General features: G+C 47.2%; 1 protein-coding gene across 1 annotated transcript in view; it reads left to right on the forward strand.

The window, feature by feature from the left end:
- The window catches only part of LOC147697921 (cullin-4A), a 625511-nt gene that overhangs the window by 156688 nt on the left and 441999 nt on the right, over positions 1–26824 (forward strand). The window contains exon 5 of the mRNA XM_086934608.1: positions 18431–18504. Coding sequence (XP_086790734.1) covers positions 18431–18504 — 74 coding nt within the window. The remainder of the gene's footprint in view (positions 1–18430; positions 18505–26824) is intronic.

The following is a 26824-nucleotide window of genomic DNA, read 5'->3' on the forward strand; positions in this document are numbered from 1 at the left end:
CACCAGCAGTTCCCTGGAGTCGGGGCGTGGCCGCCGGGGACGGCGAAACAGCAATGGCGTCCATTCTTCCGCCCAAGTCTCGAGCATGGCAAAGCATAGTCTTGTGCAAAACTATTAAGGCAGCTATCACATCTCGGGAAGTGAACTCCTTTGTGTGTTGCGGGCATCCCGGCCCCATCCGTACACCGGCCGTCAAACTTGGACTCGGGTCATAGAGGAGGGCACCAGCCGCCATCTTGATCCAGCCGGCCCCGTCCCTCTTCACCACACTCAGGGACTAGGCCTTACCAGGAGGGCGCCACGGGATGCGTCTCCAGGGCAAATAAACTGTGGGGCAGGCTCCAGAAAGGGGAGCCACCAAAAGGCTAAAGTCCCAGCCGGGCCCTGGGAGTCGCCCGCCTATATCGGGGGCAGACCTTGGTTATGCCCGGGCAACAAAGTTTGGGGAGGGGGGCAGGAGTCACGCGCCCCCTCCGATCCAGTGCCACCCCACTGCTCCTCAAGGGTCGCCGACAAGCGGACCGGGTCTTCACCGCCAGAAGCGGTCTGTTCGAGCATATGGGCTGCAGATGGTACATTATGAATAGATCGCCATCTGGTGTTGGGCTCGGATGATTGCACTTTGTTTTTCTCTTGGAGAGTCTTTTGTAGCTTGGTGACTCCTCCTTTGGTTGGTAGTGCGCATGGGCATCGGCTCCATCCTTTGATTGTTTTTTTCCGCCATCGGTTTCGGATGAGGATTGAAGCGCTCCAGATCAACTTCGGAAAGAAGTGAATTTTCGGCGCGTATTCCATTTCCAATTCGACGGTATTGTTATCGAACGCGATTTCATTTACATTCCGACGCGTTTCGACGCCAACATCAACGAAAAACTTTGATCTACGTCGACGAACAGGGGGCCTTTCTCGACGTGGTCAAGCCCGGAGTCCATGGAAAGGACTCCATTTAAGAAATGTCCAGAGTGTGGTGCTAAGTTCCCACACAAGGACCTACACGAGGTGTGCAACCTCTGCCTGTCTCCTGAACACGAATCCAGGGACTGCGAAGCCTGCGCAGCATTCTCCTCCAAGTCGACGATTGGAAACCGTCGAGCTAGAAGACACGAGGTTTCCAGAATGCAGTCGGAGGGGATCCCGGAGCTGTTCGAAGACCAGCACCTCGATGAAGAAGAGGATCATGAAGAACAGTCGGGGTCGGAAGGGGACGAGTCGGATGTCGAGGAACTCGACGTGCAACAAACCGTGAGTGACGAAGTCCCCTTACCAAAAAACCGACCCCGTGCGGTAACGACCCCGCCTTCGAGCCCGGTCAAACCGCAGAAAAAAGTTTCCGACGCCCCGCCTTCGGGCCCGGCAACGAAACTGAAACTGAAACTAAAACCGAAACTCTCGGCCTCCCACCATGTCGGATCCGAGAGACGGTCGACATTGACTTCGACACCGAAGCTGCATGCAAGAGAAAGCTCGGCATCGAAGCATTCCATGTCGAAACCGAAACATGCTTCGACGTCGAAAACTCACTCAACACTGAAAAAATCGGAATCGAGCAAATCTTCGGTGCCGAAAACACCGAACATTGACGATCAAAAGCAAAGGCACCTTTCGGAACCAAAACCTTCGGTACCGATACAGGAGCAACAGACAGATCCGAAACAAAAGATTTTGTTTATTGATCAACAAACTGGCAAAGTGGTGACGAAGAAGAGGAAGAATGAACAGCTAGAAGACAAACCTCTTCCTTCTAAAAAGAGAACAATGGGGACAAATACAACTCCTCCTACTTCTCCTCGACCTAAAGGCACACCCTCTTCTCCTATTCCTCACACTATGCCAAATATTCCTCCACCTTCTACACCAAGACCATCTACACCTCAGTCAGATGTAGACAGTGATACAGGGGAGGGAGAACCTCATGAGGATGATGACACTATCCCAGATGAGGATGACCCATGGGAAAATTATAACGCAGGGTCAGATGATGACAACGACCCAGAGTTATATCCCTCAACGCCTTCACCACCTGATGATAATACAGGGTTTGTACAGCTCATTAATAGGGCAGCAAAATATCATAAGGTAGACCTACATACAGAACCTCAAGTAGAGGATTTCCTATTAGAGACACTACCTACTACACAAAGAACATCAGGTACTCTACCTATTCTGAAGGGTCTTCTCAGTCACACAGCAGACATATTCAAAGACCCAGTGAGGGCTAGGGTGTTAAACCCAAAAATTTATAGAAAATATAGGGCAGCTCCAAAGGACCCAATATTTATCAAAGGACAGGTACCTCTAGACTCGCTGGTAGTATCAAACGCTCGCAAAAGAGCGAACTCATTATCCACAGGAGAAGCCCCTCCACCGGATAAGGAGTCAAAATTAATAGATGCATCAGGCAAGAGAGTAGCATCACAAGCGTCAAATAGCTGGCGCATAGCCAATACACAAGCGCTACTTGCACGATATGACAGGGCACATTATGATGAGTTAGAAAAGCTCATCACACATCTCCCTAAAGAACATCAGAAGAGGGCAGATCAGCTAATACAGGAAGGAAAGATTATAACTAACACTTCCATTAAGTGCGCCCTGGACGCGGCAGACACTGCAGCAAGATCCATCAACACCAGTATCATGTTAAGGAGACATGCATGGCTTAGAGTGTCAGGGTTCAAACAAGAGGTACAAACATCCTTATTGAACCAACCCTTTGATCGGAAAACACTTTTTGGCTCAAGCACAGATGAGACCTTAGAAAAGATGAAAAAGGATACAGAAACGGCTAAGTCAATGGGAGCATTACAACAGCCAACACAAAGGGGTTCCTTTCGTAGATCCACCTATAGAGGAGGATCAAAAAATACAGGAACAAATCGGCAATCCACCTCTTTTACACCTACGTCACCCAAGGGTAATTCAAGAGGCAGTTACAGAGGTAACAACAACAAGGGTAGAGGTCGCGGAAATAATAACCGCAACTCTCCAACCCCAAAACAGTGACTTAATACAACTTCCCCCAGGCCACATAACACCGGTCGGGGGACGTCTATCACAGTTCCTACCTGTCTGGGAAAACATCACATCAGACAAGTGGGTGAGACAAATTATCCAACATGGTTATTGCCTAGAACTCACAGCTACCCCACCGAATATCCCCCCCAAACAGCGTCCAATGAGTCAAGATCATCTGACATTGTTAAAAGAAGAAGTACTGTCACTGCTACAAAAGCATGCCATAGAGAAGGTTCCAAAACATCAACAAGGGACAGGAGTATACTCTCTATACTTCCTAATCCCCAAAAAAGACGGGTCTCTAAGACCAATCTTAGACCTCAGACCTCTCAATGCATACATAAATTCGGAACATTTCCACATGGTCACGCTCCAACAGGTTCTTCCTTTACTGAAGAAAGGGGACTTTCTTTCTACACTGGATCTAAAAGACGCTTACTTCCATATCCCAATTCACAAAGCACACAGGAAATACCTAAGGTTTGTACTGGAAGGACAACATTATCAATTCAAAGTCCTTCCGTTCGGGGTCACAACGGCACCAAGAGTGTTCACAAAATGCCTAGCTGTGGTGGCAGCACACCTAAGAAAACAACAAATACATGTCTTCCCTTACTTGGACGATTGGTTAATAAAGCCCAAGTCACAAGAAGAATGCCTTCACAACACACAGAAGACCATTCAATTGCTGCACCAACTAGGGTTTACGGTGAACTACAAAAAATCACACCTGCAACCAAACAAAATTCAACAATACCTGGGGGCTACTATAGACACAGAAAGAGCCATAGCATACCCCAATCCAATCAGGATACAGACAATGGTCAAGTTAATACAAAGATTTCAACCACAACACTCACTACCAGCACAAGTGTTTATGCAGCTGTTAGGCATGATGTCCTCCTGCATACTGCTAATACCACATGCCAGACTACAAATGCGTCCACTACAGGAGTGTCCAGCGACACAGTGGAATCAGGCTCCAGGTCAGATTACAGATCTGGTGTTGGTAGACGACCGTACGCATCGCTCTCTGAAGTGGTGGAACACAACAAACATTTCTAAGGGACGGTCGTTCCTAGAACCGATTCCACAAGTGATACTGACAGCGGACGCATCGCTCTCCGGATGGGGAGCGCATATGGACAAATACACAGTGCGGGTAAAATGGAGTGTGCAGCAAAAGAAACTGCACAACAACTACTTGGAACTATTAGCAGTATTTCTAGCACTAAAAGCGTTCCAAATGCAAATAACCAACAAGGCAGTCCTAATCAGAACAGACAACATGACTGCAATGTATTATATTCAAAAACAGGGGGGGACACACTATCTCCAACTATCCAAACTAGCACAGGACATTTGGAGATGGGCCATTCCTCAAAAGATCTATCTGTTAGCAGAACGCCTACCAGGAGTTCAAAATCAGATAGCAGACATCCTAAGCAGAGAGTCAGAACAAGTACACGAATGGGAGCTGCACGACCAGATACTGCAGCCATTCTTCCAAAGATGGGGGCAACCAGAGATAGATCTGTTTGCCAATCATCAGAACGCAAAATGCCAAAACTTTGCATCCAGGTACCCACACCACCGGTCCCAGGGCAATGCACTATGGATAAATTGGTCCAACAGATTTGCTTACGCTTTTCCCCCTCTCCCACTAATTCCATTAGTGGTTCGGAAACTGCAACAGCATTCAATGACAATGATACTAGTGGCACCCACGTGGGCAAGACAGCCGTGGTTCACCACGCTACTAAAACTCTCACAGGTGCCACATCAAAAGCTAAGATTATTACCCATGCACCTTACACAGAACCATGGAGAAATAATGCACCCAGATCCCAAACAATTGAACCTAGCGATCTGGCTCCTGAGGTCATAGAGTTTGGATATTTAGATTTACCACCAGAATGTTTGGAAATCATTAAACAAGCAAGACGTCCTACCACCAGAGCATGCTATTCAGCAAAATGGAAGAGGTTTGCTGTACACTGTAACAGTAATCACATCAACCCTCTGGAGGCATCCACTAAACAGATCATTTGCTATTTACTACACTTGCAGCAATGTAACTTAGCATATACCTCTATCAGGGTTCATCTCGCAGCTATAGCGGCGTACCTACAAAACAGGCAACATCTTTCCCTTTTTAAAGTACCAGAAATTAAAGCTTTCATGGAGGGACTCAAAAGAGTCCTTCCACCAAGACGGCCACCTTCCCCAGTCTGGAATCTCAACATAGTACTTACCAGACTAATGGGACCACCCTTCGAACCTATGCATAGGTGTGAAATACAATTCCTCACATGGAAGGTGGCCTTCCTCATAGCTATCACGTCACTCAGAAGAGTAAGTGAGTTACAATCATTTACAATTCAAGAACCATTCATGCAGTTACACCAAAACAAAGTGGTTCTTAGAACAAACCCAAAATTCTTACCAAAAGTAATTTCTGCATTCCACATCAATCAGTCAGTGGAACTACCGGTCTTCTTTCCAAAACCACAGACAGTAGCGGAAAGGGCCCTACATACATTGGATGTCAGAAGGGCAATATTGTATTATATAGAAAGGACACAAACTTTCAGAAAGACAAAACAGCTATTTGTTGCGTTTTCTCCTACACATAAGGGCAATCCCATCTCTAAAGCGGGCATTGCCAGATGGATTGTAAAATGTATTCAAATATGCTACTTAAAAGCAAAGAGGACATTAACTGTTCCTCCTAGAGCTCACTCTACACGTAAACTAGGAGCATCTATGGCATTTTTGGGAAACATTCCACTAGATGACATATGCAAAGCAGCTACCTGGGTTACACCGCACACCTTCACAAAGCACTATTGTGTAGATGTGCACACAACACAACAAGCTAAAGTGGGACAAGCTGTATTAAAGACTTTATTTCAGACAGTTGCAACAGACACGGGCGACCACCGCTAGGGAGAGAACTGCTGTATAGTCTATTCATAATGTACCATCTGCAGCCCATATGCCTCGAACGGAATATGCTACTTACCAGTATGCATCTGTTCTTGGCATAGAGGGCTGCAGAGTGGTACATGCCCTCCCAGCCTCCCCGGAAACCTGTGTCTGTTCCAACAATATCTTATTTAGATACACTTACATGGGCATTTCTATCTGTATTCTATCATACTACTCCATCTAACCCTACTATGGCAAAACAATCCAAGGATGGAGCCGATGCCCATGCGCACTACCAACCAAAGGAGGAGTCACCAAGCTACAAAAGACTTCTCCAAGAGAAAAACATGTGCAATCATCCGAGCCCAACACCAGATGGCGATCTATTCATAATGTACCACTCTGCAGCCCTCTATGCCAAGAACAGATGCATACTGGTAAGTAGCATATTCCTTCACGTCAACGGCACCCACCGGCAGGCCCCTCACCGCCATCAACGGCCGTTGACGCCACAGCTGCGGCCGGAGGCCCTGCCGAGTCAACTCCCCGGTCTCATCACAGCGTAGGCCGCGGACAGTTCTCAGGATCCGCTGCACACCGGAGCTCCGGGAACAAACGGTAGGTGCCCGTTTCCCTTCTCCCACCAGATTATACCTTTGCGGCTCAGGATAGACGTCAGGATAGATGTGTGGGGCGAAAGGGCTCGCGGAGCCGAGCGACTATGCGGCCATTTCGGATGCCTGCTTGGCTCCTCCCCTATTTAAGGCTCTTTAAAGTCCCACCCTGGTGTGGTCCATGACCACCGTGTCATCAGCGTACTGGAGCGTTCCCAGGACCAGCTTCCCCAGTCTTGGCGGTACTAAGTTGGCGTCTTTCAGGGCTTGCCCCATATCAACTGTATACAGGTTAAAAAGTAGGGGGGCCAGAACGCATCCCTGCTTAAGTCCAGAGCTGAAGTCTACGTCCCTCCCTGCAGGGGTGTCTCCTTCCAGCTGTGCATACTTTTGCCATTGTCGCTTCCAGGCCCATTGTCCTTTGATCTGTCTCTCCCTTGTGCAGAGGTATTTAGGTTGGAGTGGAAAGTTCTTAAAAACCATGCACCTCTGACCAATCCAAGGGGACCACAGTACCACTCTACCCCTGTCCCAGTCGTCTTGCAGAACATTCTGGTACAATCCAATACGACAACTTAAGGTTGTCTATGGAAAGATGTTTTGGAGTGCGATTGAGCAGGTAGGTTCTCCACCTCATTTCTCTAAGGTGCAATTTGCAAGCTCAATGGAAGTCTAAGGGGCCATCAATTTCTAGTATTGGGGAGAACAGAATCCTGATCTCCAGTGTGAGACAATTTAGCTACATTTTTGGGTTTCAAGCTTTGCACATGATAACTATAATAGTGATGATACTATATATGAATATTTGACTACACACATGCACATGGACATATTCCAGTGGTAAATTAGGGCACTAAATTAGGTCCTGATGAATTTCCATTGACTCACAGGAACAGATAAGGCATGAAACATGTTGACCCTGTTTTAAGAACCTAAATCCCATTTTTCACTTCTATGATTCTTATTCTTGTTTTTAATTTTAGAATGGGTATTTTTCTGAATAATAAAGTTTCGCAGCTATTAATCCACGGCCAATTTTTAACTGCACATCCCAATCCACCAATTCGCTTTCTGAGACAGGCCCAAGGCAATACTCAACAGTTTCACTTAGAACGATTTGAGTTGGAGGTCTCTGGCAAAGGGCCCTCTCGAAGGGGCCTGCTTGGCATTGCAGCGTCTGACCAGTAAGGAGCATGGCCTGATGATGAAGTGTGCCACTTTGGTGGGTGAGGGCTTGTGTATCCTAAAAAGGATGCTGTTAGTGTCAGACCTCTATTACAAACACCAGTGTTGTGTTGGGTTATCAAGGGAACAGTGCACTATTCTGGAGATTATGGAAAGAGCTGCCCTGAGAGCCTTAGCATACTCCCCCAGCTTACACAGATGCCTGATCTCTTCCAACCAAAATTGCAAAGGCGACCCCCTCCTGTGTAGGCTCCAGAGGTCTGGCCCTCCGCCTTTGTTTCTGTAGACCTAGGTTGTGCAGTGCAACAGATATTTAACAGGTGCAGATTTCCTCCCTACCCCTTTTTTTACCCAGGAACTGGATCAAGCACTGTTAATGGCTCTATTGTGTAGGTGAGGCCTTTGATCTCCTGCTGGGGACCAAAGTAATTAACATGGCCCAGTAGGGAAATAAAGGCCTGTAATCTGATTAGGAGCTGAAACAGGAAACTATGACAATTCTTAAAGTGGCATAAGTAGTGCATGTGTGATGGTTCGAGACTGTAAAGCAACACTCTGGGTGCCTGTATAACCCTAGATTGACAACTCACCGGACACTGTACCTTGGTAGAGAATTAGCCTATTATGTGTAATACAGTGTAAGCACCACAGACTTATTTAAGAACTATAGACCTACACTATGAATGATGACTCATGTTATAAGCCTTACCCCAGGTCAGTAACAATCTTTGACGAGTCCTTCCGGCGACAACCTACATGTACGCAGATTCCAGCCTACGGAATCCTGTATTGTCACATACGCAGCCCTCACATGGATGTTCACTTTTTCATTTGTGACTGATCCAGAGACTCGCACCCTAGCTGGGCAGTAGTTGCCTTATCTTAAAAGCAGACCCTGACAGTTAGTGCTCTCAGTCCATTTACTGCGAATTTACCATGAGTGAGATTCAGGTGGTGGACTTGCTCACTTTAAAAGTCCATAAACTGGATAGTGAAATGTGAATAATCCAGGAGGACTAAATGGGCCGAAGCAGAATCCCTCTGCTACACAAAGTTTACATTTATTAAATTCCTACCATCCTTCTACAAACGTAAAATGGGATGGTTAGATCACTTTGTGACTAGTATATTGCAGACCCTTTACTATTTCTGAACACAGTAATGTGCATTCGTCAATACAGACACCTCCTCTTCTCCCCCATTTTGCTTCATCCTGCTCTGTCACCTACTGTGAGGTAGTGTATGGAGAAATGTAAGGAAGCCACCTATTGCCAGTGTTTAACAGATGTGGGAGAAAGAGTTTTCCAGGAACGGTTAAGTAACTTGTGACTATAAATAATAAGAGCAGTTAATCTCATATTATTAAACTGTGTAGGATTAGTGGTTTGAGCCCATCCAAACATTGTATTACGAGTAACGTTGTAAATTCGTCAAGAACAGTTTACTGGATTTTTCAAATTCTCAGTACTGAAAGAAGAAAATGAGTGTTATTTTCAAACCTCTTCACCTGCAGGACCCCATTACAGTACATAAGCCTTGTCCTCGTGCAGCATGGTGTGCAGTTTTATTTGCTCTACATTTTTATGCTCTGTTTTATTATCAGGCTCTTCTAATGGTGAGCAACATTTTACTTTTTAATCTTAAAACTCTTTTCTACTCACGGGTACCTTTACAGTATAGTAGCTCTCTGCAGAGGACACAGTTGATTCAACAATAATTAAAATACTCACTGGTGTGAAACAATTATAGGTATGCGTACAGCTTAAATTGTAGTCTTAATGATATATGTTCCCTCAATGTGTTAAATACCTGTATGCCAAATTCAGTGTCCCCAAATGTTCGGAAGATAAGAGTTTTGAAAACTAAGTAAAGAGAATAGTTTTTCCCTTCGCCATTGTAGTACCGGCATGTCGTCAATGAAACAGAGTGACTTAATGGATCCAATGAGTCCCTGGTGTATTCATGGATCTCGGCTGTCTGATTGTCTGACTGCTACTGAAACCATTTTTTGTGCAGCCATTACAAGATGCAAGGCAGCAGAACATCACCTTGAATTAAGTGACAGCAGTTATAAAGGCTATTACATAACAATGGGGTGACCAAAAAATAACCCAAAGGACCTGGGTACTTAATTCAGAATTTCCCCTTTGTGGAACCAGTTGACAATCCAGGCTGTAGGAGATGTCAATGTTTCGACCTGGCATGAAGTGGAGGGATGGGTGCCAATCAAAGCCTCAAAAGTTGGTCTTCATCAGGACTGGATAACCATTTAAACATGGGGAGTAACCTACTAAAGAAAAGGACATAAGTCCTACTTGTTAAAGCCCAGTGATATTATTTGTGTGTGTAAATATCTCCCTTATGTTCACACATCCTCTCCTGGAAACTCATCCACTGTGAAGACTGCAGAATTTGATCATGCAGTTGGTGAGTAGTGTCTGGCTCTTACCCATGGTGGAATTAATCCAGGAAATATAAGGATAAAATCAGCCATGATTAAGGAGTTCACATGGGAACATTCCGGTCTGTTAAAGTTTGCAAAATTGTCTCTTATGCTGGCTTACCTTAAGGCAAATAGATACTGCCAGCCTTGAAATGAAAATATAACGTGTAGCCCTGAAGTAGGAGTCAGTTGAAATCCATTCTCTAAAAAACAAACATGGGCGGGTCCTATTGATGATGAATCGCAATGACTCTAATCTATACAGGCTGAAAGGAAGGCCTCCTATTTATTCCGGCTCTGGAATGAAAGATTATAAAAGCTGCACATTAGTTAAAGAGAACGGTGTATTTTGTCTTAAGAAGACAGAAAAACAATAGCGCACGACCTGAAGGCCAGGTCACCTACCTCCTTCTTTAGTGAAGAATCAAAGCAGACTGCTACCATCACGGTTAAGTGAGTGGCGTGTCTGGAAGCAGAGATAAGGCTGTCTTTGTGTCAGCGTTTATGCAGCGTCTGTAGCTGGGCAGAATGCGTGTGCTGACAGTGTTGAAAAAATTACTTAAAGGGATACATTGTATCCCCTTGTGGAACTAGTGTAAACACCCAAAGTTGTCAAGTAAACTTTCACTGAGGTTAGAAAAATTGCCTCTATCCCTTTTTAGTTGAAAAAACGGTATGGGGCAATACATGAAACGTCATAGTCTAGAGGATATAGGTATTCTCCAGTATTGGGGTGTCTTTCATAGATTCACATGCCTGAATCATTCCCGGTCGTCGGAGTGGGAGTCCCACAGTATAAAAAAAAGCAATAATATGCCTGTAATAACCAAAAAACCTTGCTAATAACCAACCAGGAAGTAAAGTAGCCCTAAGCTACAGGAGCAAAAGCTCCCACACTCATGACTATCCTAGTCATTTTGTATAGACCAAACTGCAGCCAATCAGGCGACAGCACCCACCAGAATGTTCTCCCCAGAGGCTCAGGCTCTCAGATTTTCTACCGCACGTCGTGTGAAGGGAGTCTCCCTGAGCTCTGCTCAGTTTCTTCTTACTTTGGTTGGTTTTTCACCTTCTAAAGATGTCTACTTCTAAATTCCTTTTTAGGGCTTGTGATTCCTGAGGAAAGCTAAGGCTGTTCAAGGAGGATCCTCACAAGACATGTATATATTGTCTGTATCCAGATCATGAGGCAAAGGAGTGTAAAATCTGCAGGACTTTTCCTCAGAAAACCCTCCGGGACAGAGAGGGTCGTCTTCTCCTGTGGCTCCAGAGGAAAAAGGACAAAGATAACCCCGTTTCTGAGGTAGGGAGCATCGCCTCGGGGTCTTCTGTATCCTCTAGGAAGAGGAAAGCTGAGGTTGAGTTAGCTTCTCCTGGGGCAAAGGTGTTGAGAAAATCCCAATCCTCTCAGGATTCTGGCGTGCCTTCTACTTCAAAAAAGGCTTCTCCACCTATTAAATCTGGTCCTAGTATGCCCTCAAAGAAAGCTGGAAAGTCCACAACTTCCAAGACAGCTTCTCATATAATGTTACCTCAGGCTGCTCCTTTGACCACTTCAGCGTCAAATACAGCTTCACCGTCGCCATCTCTTCATGTGGCCACCTCTTCTACATCTACGGTGACTTTTTCCTCACCAAAACCAGCTATGGTGATATCTACAGTCTCCTCACCGTCGAAGCTGGTTCACGTCCAAGTTCGACCTATCTCGTCGTCGAAGATAGTGCCATTTACGGTCGACGTCCCACCGTTGACGAGAATCTTGAAGGTACCGTCGACGGGTACTCCGTCGTCGACTCGAACGTCGACGAACATCTTGCCGTCGACGAAGTTAGCCCTACCGTCGACGACATCCCCATCGACTAAGTTACCGCCGACGACCTTGTCGACGAAGATACCGTCGACGACATCCTCATCGACGAAGAAAATACCCCCGTCGACAACCTCGTCGACGAAGAAGGCGCTTCCGTCAACGACGCCATCGTCGACGCAGAACAAGACACCCCCGTCGACAAAGTCATCGTCGATGACAATGTTACAGTCGACGGACACACCGTCAACGAAGATTCTTGTTTCTCAGTCAGATACAGGTTTTTCACCGTCGACGGTGGCACCGTCGACGCCCCCACTATCAACCTGTACGGAAATGCAAGTTTGGTCATCCAGGCCATCCGCAATACTTCTGCCTTCACCGTCTACCACAGCTTCACTCTTGGAAAAGCGTGGTTCATCTTTGACTATTCTGTCTCTATTGAAATTACCAGAGAAATTACAAGATTCTGAGGAAGAGGAATCCTATGAAGATGACACTTTCCGTGCAGCCAGAAGCCCATCGGAGCTGCTTCTAAAACTTCAGGATGAAGAATAAGATGAGGAGGAACAATTCCTTGAGCCTTCTGGTTGGGCTCCTGTGTCTGCACCTACCACACAAATGCCGTTAGACCTGTTGCATAATCTTCAATATATGCTAAGTGATTATTATCGTCGTTTTCCACCATCAGAATCAGGTGAATCTCACTTCTCTACGCTGGTGCCAAGAACATCTACGACAACGATAAGGCCTCCAGGACCAGCTTCTCCGCTGCCAACTACGGAGATACGGCCTACCATAGCTTCTTCGCCAGGGCCTTCTCATCATACGCAGGATGATAATTCTTCGGAAGAAGAACAGGAAGAAGGCGAAGTAGACGACAAGTCAGTATCGTCGGAGTGGGATGAGTATCAGGCACAAACTCCTTCTCCAGTTGGCCAACCTACGGCGGATTCTCCGCCGGTGGACATCGCAACCTTCCACCAAATCATGGGCAGGGCAATAAAGAGGTTCCTCATCACAATGGAAGCTAAGCAGGATGAGTGTTTTTTGTATGATTTTAAAGACTTACCCCAAAAACAAAATTGGTCCATCCCTATTATTGATTTTATCTGGAAGGAAGGTCTAAAGATAATGACGCCAAATTCTCTACCTGCAGTTCCACCTCGGGTAGATAAAAAATATAGGGCGCCTAGCAAGTCACCGGCATGCCTTATTGGCCAGGCAAAAACGGATTCTATGGTTGCCCAGGCGGCTCAGAGGGAGCCAAAAATCCGTCTTCACAGGTCACTGCTCCCCCGGATAGGGAGGGAGGGCGCCTCGACACAATAGGAAAGAAAGTCTCAACTATTGCGGCAACTACTGTCCGTGTCGCGAACTCCCTTGCAATCCTTGGGAGGTATGACAGACAGATGTGGTCGGACATATCACCGTATATTGAAAAGCTTTCAGAGCCTGATAGATCTGAAGCCAAGAAGATTTTGCAAGAGGGAGAATGTGTTTCATCAGAAATGATTGATGCTGCAGTGGACGTGGCTGCCACAGGTTTCAGGCAGCTAGCGGGTGCAGCTGTTCTGAGAAGACAGGGGTGGTTAAAATCTACATCCTTTTGCCTGGAGGTCCAGTCTAAGATCATGGACATGGCTTACGATGGAGAGTTACTTTTTGGACAACATGTGGATGAGGCTTTACAAGCCATAAAGAAGGATACTGAGACTGCACGGTCCCTGGGATCTCTTCAATTTCGTAAATCTTCCTTTCGTGGAGCAAGAGGAAGAGGCAATTTCTCTAACAGAGGAGGTTATTCGCAGCAGCGTTCCTATAACAACTCACAGGATAACCAAAGATAGCAACCATACCGACAACAAACATATGGTCAAAAGAGGAACAACTACTCTCAGTCAAGAGGAAAAACCTCTATCGAGGAAGAGACAACACCAAAAGCAAGTGAGACAAACATCCTGCCACCACTTTTACCCAACCTGAAGCAAATTGGAGGAAGAATATCCCAACATTACTCAAATTGGTCCAAGATTACCACGGACAGATGGGTCCTGGATGTGGTATCCAGAGGTCACATTCTGGAATTCGTCAAAGCCCCTCCAAATTCTCCCCCAAAGGGACCACCACCAGCTCATCCGAAGGAGCTGTTTTCCCAAATATATTCTATGATTCGGAAAGGAGCAATCGAGAGGGTACCTCAACATCAAAGAGGAAAAGGATTTTATTCAAGATTTTTCCTAATTCGCAAGAAGCCGGGGGAATGGCGTCCCATCCTCGACCTGCGTGCCCTCAACAAATACCTCAAAAAATTGTCCTTCAGAATGTTAACGCTTCAAGAAATCCTCCAGTTTCTTTCAGAAGGGGATCACATGGCAACACTCGACCTTCAGGACGCATACTTCCATGTGCCCATTTTTCCCAGACACCGGAAGTTCTTGCGGTTCAGAGTGGCTGGCAGGGACTTTCAGTTCAAAGTCCTCCCCTTCGGACTACGATCAGCCCCCAGAGTCTTTACAAAGATGCTAGCTCCGGTGGCAGCTCACTTGCGATTGGAAGGAATTCCGATTTATCCATATTTGGACGACTACCTTATCAAGGCCAGTTCTTTCCTTACAGCAAGAACTCACGTTCAGAGATGTCTGTCGCTACTTCAGAGTCTAGGTTTCTCGGTGAATTTCAAAAAGTCTCATCTAACTCCATCACAGAGAATATCTTTCTTAGGAGCGACGCTGGACACAAAGCTCGCCCAAGTCTTCATATCAAGAGAAAGACAGTTGAAGATTCACAGGATGGCATCTGCATTGTTCAGTCTTTCCTGGGGATGATCTCGTCCTGTATTCCTCTCACCCCGAACTGCCGCCTAAGAATGAGGCCCTTACAAGAGGAACTCAGTCTTCAGTGGATACAGGTAACAGGATCATTCGAGGACGTGATCAACATAACTCCAAGGATGAGGAACTCCTTTCAATGGTGGATGCAAAAGTGCAACCTGCAAAGGGGATGTGCATTCCTAACAGAAGTGCCCAGATTTATTGTGACCACAGATGCTTCTCTGGAAGGCTGGGGCGCCCACCTTCAAGGAATGACAATCAGTGGCAAATGGAACTTACAGCAAAGAAAATGGCACATAAACCTCTTAGAGTTGCGAGCCATTTTTCTCGCCCTGAAATCCTTTCAAGCAATTTTAGAGGACTCTACGGTTCTAATTCGAACGGACAACACAACCAGCATGCATTACCTGAACAAACAGGGAGGCACAAGGTCGGCCCGATTATCCCATCAGGCACAGGAGATTTGGAATTGGGCCCTGGAACACAACATCAATCTGTCGGCGGTCCATTGTCCCAGGGATTGCCAATGTACTGGCGGATTCCCTCAGTAGGTCTGCTGCAGGCAATCACGAATGGGAGCTACATCAACAAACCCTGGATCAGATATTCCAAGAGTGGGGTCATCACGACCTGGATTTGTTTGCGACGAATCAGAACCGGAAATGCCCACGCTTTGCGAGCTGGATTCCCCACAAGAACTCATGCAGGGATGCCCTTTCGATGAACTGGTGTCCGATATTTGCAAACGCTTTTCCGCCGATTCCTTTAATTCCCAAGGTCATCAGGAAGATGAGGAGACAGCCATGACGTCTAATCTTGATTGCTCCACGGTGGACCGACAATATTGGTTCACCGAGCTGCTCCTCCTCTCGGAGTGCAGACCGATACAGCTGCCTCGAATACCGAATCTCCTGACAATCCAAGAATGCCAAGTGTACAATCCGGACCCAGTTTCGTTGAAATTATCAGCCTGGCTCCTCAACACAATGAGTTTGCCAACTTAGACATTCCTCAAGATTGTCAAGAAGTTCTCGCTAATGCTAGAGCGCCGTCAACGATGAAGACCTACAAGCTCAAGTGGAAGCTTTTTTGTGCCTGTTGCCAAGCTGCTGATCTGCATCCCATTCATGCTAGACCAGAACAAATTTTGCCTTTCTTTCTGCATTTGGCTAGATCGGGTTTGGCACATTCGACCCTAAAGGTATTCCTGGCAGCCATTTCCAGATTCCGTCAGGACGGAACAAACTCTCTGTGTTCTTCAAGAATAATCCAGCAATTTTTTAAAGGACTATTTCGTATGTTTCCTCCAATTCGACGACCACCTCCATCTTGGCATTTGAACGTGGTGCTAGCTCAACTCATGCGTCACCCGTTTGAACCCATTCATAAGATTGATCTTAAGTTCCTTACTTGGAAGGTCTCTTTGCTATTGGCTTTAACATCAGCTAGAAGGGTCAGTGACATTCAAGCATTCACTTTAAAACTGCCTTTCCTACAATTTACCTCAGACTCTGTGGTGCTACATACCAATCCTAGGTACATGCCCAAAGTTCCATCGGATTTTCATTTAAATGAGCCAGTGATCCTCAAGAAATGTTTTCCAAATCCACAATCACTGGCTTAAAGAGCTTTACACTCTTTAGACATCAGGAGATGTCTCAGGTTCTATCTTCAAAGAACGGCAACTGTTCGCAAGACAGACCAATTGTTTGTGGCATATGGAAGACTGCGCCAAGGCTGCGCGGTATCCAAGCAGACTATAGCCAGATGGGTCTCGTCAGCAATTGGGCTATGTCATCAACAGGCAGGAAGACCCTTACAGTCTGTACCAAGAGCACATTCTACAAGGGCAGTGTCCTCTTCCACCGCTTTATTCGCTGGTGTGCCCCTGCTACAAATCTGCAGAGCTGCAACGTGGTCCAGCAGGCACACTTTTACAAGACACTACTGCCTGGATTCAGCAAGTGATGCAGATGCTTCAGTGGGAAGAGCAGTTCTACGCAATCTTTTCAAATAAGGTGAGCCTCTGTTCTCCCTCCTCCTCTATGCTCTTGTTTAGACGCTTCTAACATGTTATTGGTTATTACCTTGCATGCATATCTGCTGTATACTGTAAGCGTTTTACAAGCATAATGTTTTTTCTTGGACTGCTATCTACTCTGATTCAGGCATGTGAATCTGTGAAAGACACCCCAATACTGGAGAAGAACAATAGTTACTTACCTGTAATCTGTGGTTCTCCAGTATTGGTGTCTTTCATAGATTCACATGCACCCGCCCACCTCCCATCAGAGGCTCCCTCAGGCAATTATGTTGGTTTCACTCCTGTGCGAGAACATCTGAGAGCCTGAGCCTCTGGGGAGAACATTCTGGTGGGCGCTGTCGCCTGATTGGCTGCAGTTTGGTCTATACAAAATGACTAGGATAGTCATGAGTGTGGGAGCTTTTGCTCCTGTAGCTTAGGGCTTCTTTACTTCCTGGTTGGTTATTACCAAGGTTTTTTGGTGATTACAGGCATAATATTGCTTTTTTATATATCGTGGGACTCCCACTCCGACGACGGGGAATGATTCAGGCATGTGAATCTATGAAAGACACCAATACTGGAGAACCACAGATTACAGGTAAGTAACTATTGTTCATATCTCCCACATATTCCAAAATATCCATGTCTAGCATAGTGTCTTAGGAGCATGCACACAGTATGTTGATTGCGCAGTGTCAGGAACATAACCGTATCGGTATAGTGGATCTCTCCTATTGGACCACGGTTGTCACATATCAGCAGTCATAAGCGGGCTGGAGAAGCATCTCCTGACCTCGAGGAGGACGTACGGGCATCTGATAAGGGATATGGCTGTTCACAAAGTAGAAAAAAAACACTATTTGTCTTATGGGCTTTGCAGATCAAACTTTGGGTCGCAAATTTGATGTAGATCCACAGATTGTTCAACAAAGGACATTTTCTTTTTTCGTTTTTTGCAAATCCTGAAAAATGTAGCAAAACATATTTCACTGTCTAGCTGTCCTGAAGTCTGAGTTTGCAACCTGGCCGTTACAGTCTCTCTCTGCCAGCCTTTAACATTGGCAAAGTCAGTAGGTCTGGATCTTAAGTAAACAATGAAGACATTGGCATTGCCAATCTCACCTTTTTTGTTTTTAAAGAAAATAATGGATATCTGTATGACACTAACATCAGGACTTATTTTAGAAGCATAATTTAAGGCCAAGGATATGTGTGTTCCTTTATGACTCCTCAACCCCAGCCCAAGGGCAGAGGTAGTGTGCCCCAATATTAAACCCGTCTGCACCTTTTTTCCAAATCTCTCCCAGTGTTCTCTTCGTTAAACAAGCAGTGATCTGGACTGGTTACTCACTGAATATTCCCTAGGGAGATGAGTGCCAAAATATTAACATTCATTACTTTGTCTAGTTGTAATTACTTACAGAGGAGAGTAATGTTATTGGTTTGAGGCGATCTGAAAACCAGTGCACCAGCATATTAGTGTTATTAAATATGTTATGAGTTCATCTATCCAAATTGTTGTCTAAACTAATTACACATCAGAAAGACTCATTTGTGTCCCTTTAATGGTTTTAGATTATGATAAGAAGTATTTTCTTATTTTTGGATCGGACATATGTGCTTCAGAATTCCATGCTTCCGTCAATATGGTAGGTGTATGCGTAAGTACTCTGCAATTCTGTTTCTTGTGTATACTATTTGCCCATAATTTTAGAACTAAGATATTTAAAGTTCAATATTGGTGTAATGCTGTATTTGGCTTCAGTTGTTGGTTAATCTGCCTGTGCTAACATCTTTGTGTAGTCTTGCAAAGAATGCGTTCCAGCAGTCACCCAGCCTCTATTTCTTGTAAGATTAACAGCTATATTAATGTTAGGTTCTTCAATGCATAGTGACTTGAAATGCTATGTATCAGTTTGTAGTGACTACATTCATGTTGTACAGTTAGATCATCCAGTACAAGACCGTTCTGAGATAGTCATGTTTTTCTCCAATACTTAGTCACAGAACAGCCAAGCACTATGCGAATAGAGTGTTGGTGTTTCTAACCAAGACATTGCAGTGGAAATTTGGCCCCCTTCACTATCCTGGTGGAAGTGGATGAGCATATAAGGCCCAGCTCAAATGTGATTGTATTGTAGGATTCAGTGTAGATATAGGAGAGCCCAGCTCTCACAGTTCAATAAAAATGCCTAGCCAGAGTTGTTTTTGTACCTATTACAAAATATATGAATTATTTACTGTACAGATGAGAAGTGGTCAAAAGCACACAACACACAGCATATAATAATTCAGTAATGCAGTGTTAGTTAGGCCCATGGCCATGAAGGCTGCGTACCATTTGTGATCACTAAATGAAATATAAAACAATGCTAATGCATTTACTGTAACAATGAAATGCGTATATGTGGTATTTCTATAGCATCAAACTAGCCAAAAGGCAACAAAGCTCTGAACAGGGTCAAAAACCAGCATAGAGCCAACAAGTGATAGGAGAGGGAGCTGGTTTATGGTCTGTTATTGCATTGTGTTGTACTGCTCGTTAAAGCGGTGCGTCTTCAACTCCTTCCTAAATTGGAGCAGCTTTGGTGATAGTCCTAAATGGATGCAGGGATGTTGTTCGAGTTCCTGTGTGCCGAATGGAAGTGTCTTGCTGTTTTGTTTTTCTTTTCTTTTTTACACTGCTTAGTCCGCAGTCTGATGCTGTTCTAGCTGTGAGTTTACCAAAAACCATCTGGGATTCTCAAATTGTCGGGGGGGGGGGGTGGGAGTGCTGGTCGTTATGGCTTTATAAATGAGGCAGCTAGTTTTGAAGATGGTGCCGGCAATGGAAGCCAGTGGAGACCTATGTGATGTGGGATGTGGGTGATGTGTTCCATATTTCTTCAAGCTCTTGATGAGACGTGCTGTGGTGTGTAGGATTCCCTTACGGAGTGCCTGTAGAATCTAGAATGGAGCCTAGAATCTAGGGAATCTAGTGGAGTCTAGAATGCCATGGAGCAGGGTGTCGCCACTAGCCAGAGGCAAGAATACAAAGACTTGAACTGTAGTTCTGAAGTTGCTTTAATTAGAAGAGAGGACTGATACCAGGCAGTGTTTATCTTTCTTTTAGCAGTGTGTTCCTTGAGAGTGATGCTCATGTCAGAGGTGAATCTATGTGACTTGACAATTATTGAAAATTGGAGGTCGGAGAGTTCCAGATGTATTTTTTGTTGTTGTTTTTTTTTAGTAGGCCCCTCTTGCAAGAAAGCCAGATTTTGTTCCTTTTAGGTGGGTCTCCTGAAGTAGAACTATGTCAGGGTGTATCCGTTTAATAAATGTCATTACAAGTCGTCTCTTAATTTTGTCCCCCAGGCCATTAACGTTCCATGTAAGAGCTTTGCAAGGGCCAGCTACCAGTCCCTCTCCAGGGGGCCTATAATCATTCGAGGCAGCCATGAGGCCGTGCAATGCGATTGTATCCCCAGCGGCGGGTAGGCAGTGGGTGCATTTGCCAATTCAATCATGTGATCAGTGTCCCAGCGAAACATAAGGAAAATCATGGAACAAATGAAACAAAACTTCCACAACCATAACACAATTGACACCCCCTTCCCCATCCTACTTCCCCCTCCCAGCGCAGTCACATTTCCCTCTCCCCCGCCCCACCTTCCCCTTCCCCTTGACTCATCTCCGGCAATATGACAGGGGGTGGACTTTAGGGTAGGCGGAGGTCTGTCGCCCTCCCGCGCCCAACTTACGCCACACGCTTAAACTCCTTCAGTTGTCCCAGAACCATCGAAACCGAATCCAGAGAATAGAAGGCCAGAGATGGCAATGGTAGAGAGAAAAGGAAGAAAAGTAGAAAAAGATTCAAGATCAGCAGAGAGAGATCGGAAAGAAGAGGGCGTGCGTCTCCAGCTTGCCTGCTCCTGCATATTTGTTTGAACCACGGTCGTCCCATCAGGCTCCTGTTCAGGAGTTGGGATCGGGGGGGCTCAGTCTGGGATGCCCCGTTTCAGTCAATGTTGTCTGCTCCAGTGCCAATATTTCAGCCGCCAGGGGGTGTATCAAGGGGCCCACCTCCTCTCCCCTGGAGGTAGAGTGTCCGCTTTCAGACCTGTCATCTTTCTCAGTGTTGTTACCCCTCTGAAGTCGTCCGGATGATCGGAGCGCATGAGCACCCACGAGAGCCGGGAGTCGCAGGATCCACCTGTGCGCCGTCTTTGCCTGCCTGTACCCCTCTGGGCATACGGGGTGACCTCCATGGCGCAGCCTCTTTGCAGCTGCCAGAGCCGAAGCGAGCGCTGCGATTCCAGGGATCGGTCACCAGCTCCGCCAGAGGGGGCCCTACAGCCCGGCTGCGTTTCCTGGCGCCTCAGAGGGGAGCGCTCCTCCATCCCCTGCCAAGCCTCCTCCGGTGTCTGGAAGAAGTGGGATTTGCCCAGGAAGAGGACCTTCAGTTTTGGGGGGGAAGAGTAACATAATATTGTATCTTGCGTTCTCGCAGTTTAGCTTTCACTGAGTCAAAAGTGGGCCTGTGCTTTTGTACTTCTCTACTGTAGTCCGGAAAGATCATATGCGGGTATTCTCGTATCAGATCTCCCCTAGTTTACGGGCCTCCCTAAGTATCATGTATCTATCCAGAAAATTCAGGAAACGCGCAATTACGGGCCGCGGCTGCTCCCTCGCAGGCGGCTGGGCCAGCAGCGTCCGGGGGGCTCTTTCTATGACAAAACAAGAGGAGAACTTTTCCTCCAGGAAGGTGTTCCGTAGCCAGGTGTAGAGAAATTCCGGCATATTTGTCCCTTCAATTCCCTTTCTAAAGCCCACAAAGTGGAGATTATTCTGTCGCGCTCTATATCCGGCGTCGTCCACCCTCCACAACAGGTCCCTATGACAGGATTGAAGTTCCTGCATGCCCTTACGGAGGTCGTGCACCGAGTCTTCCGCCTCGCCCAGCCGCGTCTCTGCCTCCGTGACCTTTCCTGCCAAGTACCTGAAGTCTTGACGTAAGAGCGCCACCTTCGACCCAACAGCGCCAATCCTGGCCTTCCAGTGCCACCCTAGATGCCTGGATTGCCTGGAGGAGGGTATCCCTATCTTAGCGGGCACCCGGTCGCTCCTCCTGGGGGGAGCCATGACCTTCGTAAACAGGTCCATCTTGACTTGGCGCTGCTGTTTCGGATCTCTGTCTTTCCCCATGTCTGGTTCGTACAGACTCAGATGGTAGTCCGCCCCTACCGCCCCGTGCCCGTAGTCCCAAGTCACCCCTCGTCCGGAGCTCACGTGTTGCTCGCAAGTCGTGTCTGTAAGCGGGTACCTTCATTTGGACGGGGCACCGCAGGAGTGGGGGGTCAAATTCAGGCAATCAGTCCAACACACTGGTAGGAGAAAGGGGGGAAGACGGCCAGCTCTGCGCAGTTTTCATCCACCAGGCATCACTGTACGATCTCGAGGGACCACTCCTCCCCCGGTGGCCACCACCGCCCCTCCTCAGGCGAAGAGACTCTTCCGCAGTCTCACCCGCCGGCTGCAGGCGTCACATTGTGGAGTGCCTCCTCCTGGTGACAGTACAGTATTTCGGGCACCCTCCCCCTCCGGCAGGGAAGCTACCTCAAACAAGCAATTATTGTATCGCTCACCAGCTGTCACATAGAAATACTTCTGCTTGCCTGTGTTTGCATGGGACATTAAAGTTAAGTCTATTTGCTGTATCAAAGTACTGCTTGTCAAATCTCAGCGGTATGCCACAGCGATGTCCGCTATAGCCTGTCACCAGTAGCCCCGGGGCTGGGGGGGCAGGCTCTCTCCTTCACGGCCCCCCCTCGGGGACTTATTCGCCTCCTTTGGTCCCTCAGAGGCCACCCTCGCACAAACGCTGCATGTGATGCTCCAGGAGAGGGGGAAAGCGGGGGGATGCCGCCGCCAGTGTCTAGGGCCTCGCCTCTTACCCCCGGCATCACACCTCCTCTCTGGTGTTGTCTTGCTGCTCCTCTCCTAGGGCCAAGTCATAGGCGCCAAAGGGGGGTGGGGGGGAGTGCCCCGCAGCACTCCGCAGCGGCCCAGGATGGACTCACCGCCTCCTGCCCCCGCAGATGAAGCCCCCCCCGCGTGGTCTCTCACTCCCGGAAATGATGGGGGAGGGGAGGGTCACACCCCCACCTGCAGCCTCTCCGACACAGCCTCTACAACACCTCCAGGCTCCGCCAGGTAACAGACCCGCACTCTGTGCACGCGGGACCCAGCAGCAATCACAGGTTTTCGCAGCGCCCCATTCACGAGCCCGACCTCACAGCTCCGCAGCCGGTCACCGCAGCAGTTCACAGTCCTGGTGGGGGAGGGGCTCCACCCATGCGGTCGCCACAGCCGTACCTGCAGGAGAATAAGTCTCCCTGGAGCGCCCCAGATAGAATTCCAGCGGGCCGGCACACCTCGAGTCAGCTTTCAGCTCTCAGCGGCCCCTTCTATCCAGGTCGCAAGTTCCGGTTCAGCGCCTCCTGTGCTTAGCTACTGCGCTGCGCCATTTTGAGAAGGTGTCTGCTTGTCCAGGCGCAGCCAAGCTTCAGCCCCTCAAACTCCGGTAACAGTGCATTCCTCTCGATTTCAACTGAGAGAGAACAGTGGGGCACACTCTCAAACAATTGTGGTGTTCTCCTGGGCCGCAGGGCACCGGATTCAAAGACGGATAATGCTTTCAGCCGGAGCTCGGCGAAAGCACGACTTACTCAGGTATGTTGCTGGCCACGCCCCCAGATGCATATTGTTAAGCCAGTAGTATACTGTTTCTTGTTTGTTGTTCCTGATAAATGACAGGAATTCTGTCTTGGTTGGTGTAGGATAGTGAATTATTAGTAGGTGGGGGTATTCACCCTCAGCTAGTAATATTACCATGATCACTAATGGGCCCAGCCAAGTCTCATTAAATTAATCCTTGCTTTGCCCTTGGTAGCTTAGCAAACAAACAGTCAGGCTTAAATTAGGAGGCTGGTATGTGTAAACAATGTAATACCAGCAGAACAGTAAATATGTAAATGACGCAACACAATAAAATCCAACACCAGTTTACCAAAATAGAGAATATGTTAATCTTCAAAACAACACTCAAACGACTAACGTACAATGTAGGGAACAGGCATTACAAATTGTTAAAGATTAAATCAACCGTTGTTCATTCTAGCTCCAGAAAATTGAAAGCACCACTTGTGGCTATCTGGTCATGCTGGATCAGGACAAAGTAGTCAAAGTTGTAGGCCATCCTCAATGGAGGACTGGTGGGATAGGCTGAGGGCTAGGTCCTGGTCAAAAATTTACATTCAGACTTGTTCTTTTTCTTGGAGCTTTTCTCTCAACGCTAGTCCTCAGGTTCCCCGTTTGACTCGACACCGGCAGTCTGCTGTAGCGCGATGCCTCCATAAGCCTCTGTAAGTCTTTGTCCTCGACGGCGAGGAGCTTCAGATCTGTCAGAGGAGCAAACCATTGCGTTCAGGCCGATTCATGAGTCGACGACTGTTACTTGACTCTCCACGTCCAGCCGGTCTCCTCCTGCAGCTTTTCTGCAAAACTTTGTAGAAAGTTTCCAAACTTTGACTTCTTGCAGTGTCTTGGTTCCTTTGGGGAAAACAAGGGTCCAGTATTTCCAACTGAGGGTTCAGACAGTGGATTGCTTCTTGAGGGCTAGGACTCAATTTCCCACAATGCACTTGTGCAGTCTAGGAAAATTCAGTTGCAAGTGGTCAGCTGGGGTTGTCCTCTATCTTTTGCAGGTGACTTTGTCCAGCACTTTTATACCTGTTGCTGATTCGGGAGTCCACCCCTCCACGTTTTAGTGACACAGTCCTTTCTTGGTGGAGTCTTGTTGTGAGTGCAGCAGGTGCAGTCTTTCAGAGTGCGGACCAAGGGTCCAGCGGGCAGTCCTTTTCTTTTTTTTTCCAGGCAATGATCTCCTGCAGCTCTTCCTTATTTATCCTCTATTATGGGCGGGGGGGGGGGGGCACCCCAACTAATAGGTGTAAAGTTACCTCCATTAGCAATGACCACTTCCTGTCAAGTGTGGCATATTTTTGACCCAGAATGTACTGTTCTTCCAAAAATCTAAATGGAGAAATTCGGTCCTTGGTGTGTTCGTCTACGTAATCCAACCCAAGAGTGTGGGTAATATATGACTACACTCCCCTTCCAGACCCTCTTCTAATCTAATTAGGGGTGCTCACATGTGGCAAGGAAGTGGGGGTGGTGTTATGTTATGTTATACTACATCCATTTATAACACGCACAGCTACTCATGAGTGTCCCGGCGCGATGGCACAAGGATAAAGAAAGAAAATATTAAACAAACAAATGAGTCTTCAATTTCCTTGTGAACAACACAGGATCCTGGATGGGAGCGTAGGTCAAGGGGGAGGGCATTCCAGGCCACACTGGCCTTAACAGCAGCCTCTGAAACTTGAAGCGAGGGACCCGGGCAGAGCGAAGAGACATGGAGGGAAGAGCTCGTGAAAGGAAATAGAAACGGCTCTGAAGATAAAGAGGGCCACACCCATGAAGAGCCCGATGGGCCAGGACCAGAGATTTAAATTTGATTCTGTCCGCCACAGGGAGCCAGTGGAGGGAACTCAAATGGTGGTGCATGCTGTCCCTCGCCGAAATGCCCAGTAACAATCTGGCCACCATCTTCTGAACTACCTGAATTCTTTTCAACAGGTAGCCCGGAATACTAGTATAAAGGGCATTGTCGTAATCCAGACGTGACAAAATCAGAGCACACGTAACTGTTTCTTTTGCTGCTTGCGGAAGAATCAGGAAAAAGTCCCTGAGAGTCTTAAGAAGGCCGAAACAGCAGCCGGACAGTTTCTTAATATGTGCCGAAAAAGAGAGACTCTCATCGACCATATACCCAGGTTTTTTACGGGCTTTCCCATGGAAGGCAGCAAAGGAAAGTCAGGCGGCCACAACAGCTCTCGGAAATTAGAGGGGAATTTACCAAATAACAGGATCTCGGACTTATGTTCATTGCATTTCAACTGTGCGTCCGCCAACCAATTAAAGAAGGAGGCTAAGCACTGTTGCGCCACTGACACAGAGTCTGTTACTTTATCCCAAGTGAAGAGCAGGTGGGTGTCATCTGCATAGGCTATCACCTTAGCCCCAAGCTCCTCTGCCAAATATATCAATGGAGTGACATAAATATTGAAGAGGAGCGGGCTAAGGACGGAACCCTGCGGGACACCAGTAGTGACCAACTGAGGAGAGGAGGAGCACGGGGGAGCCAGATCTGCTTAACACGGTCCTCCAAAAAAGACCTTAGCCAGCACCCGACACGAATCCCTGCTAGTCTGGCCAGGAGAAGATCGTGCAGGACCGTGTTGAACGCTGAGGAGAGGTCCAGCAAAATTAATGCCACTCTCCCGCTGGTGTCGAGACACTCCCGAATGGCCTCCACCACCTCTACTAAGACGGTCTCCATGCTGTGAGAGGCTCGGAACCCTGGTTGAGCTGGGTGCAGCAGTGCCTCTCTCCACATACTCTGTAAGCTGTTTATTGACTGCCTTCTCACAAACCCTGGCAATAGCCGGAAGGAGGGCGATGGGACAGTAGTTTCCTGGATAAAGAGGATCCAGGGAAGGTTTTTCAAGGAGAGGCAAGATCTTCGCCTGTTTTCAAGCCTCGGGAACAACAGCTGTCTGAAGGGACATGTTAATGATAACGTTCAATTCTGTATTCACGCTCGCTGCCACTGCTGCCAGAAGCTTGGCCTATCATGAGTCCTATGGTGAGCCAGACTTAAGCCCCATGAGAATTTTAAGAGATTCCGAGGGGTCAACTGATCTAAAAGCTGACAGAGTGCAGCCGGAAGCAACAGCTTGCAACGCCAACAAACCCTCCCTGCTGCTCACGTCAGAAGGAAAAGCCGCCTGGATAGCCTGAATCTTATCCCTAAAGGAGCAGGCAAGCGTGTTACACCTGGCAGGAGAAGATGGAATCACACTC

The sequence above is a fragment of the Lissotriton vulgaris genome, chromosome 8 (genome assembly GCF_964263255.1).
Source record: "Lissotriton vulgaris chromosome 8, aLisVul1.2, whole genome shotgun sequence".
Lineage (NCBI taxonomy): Eukaryota > Metazoa > Chordata > Amphibia > Caudata > Salamandridae > Lissotriton > Lissotriton vulgaris.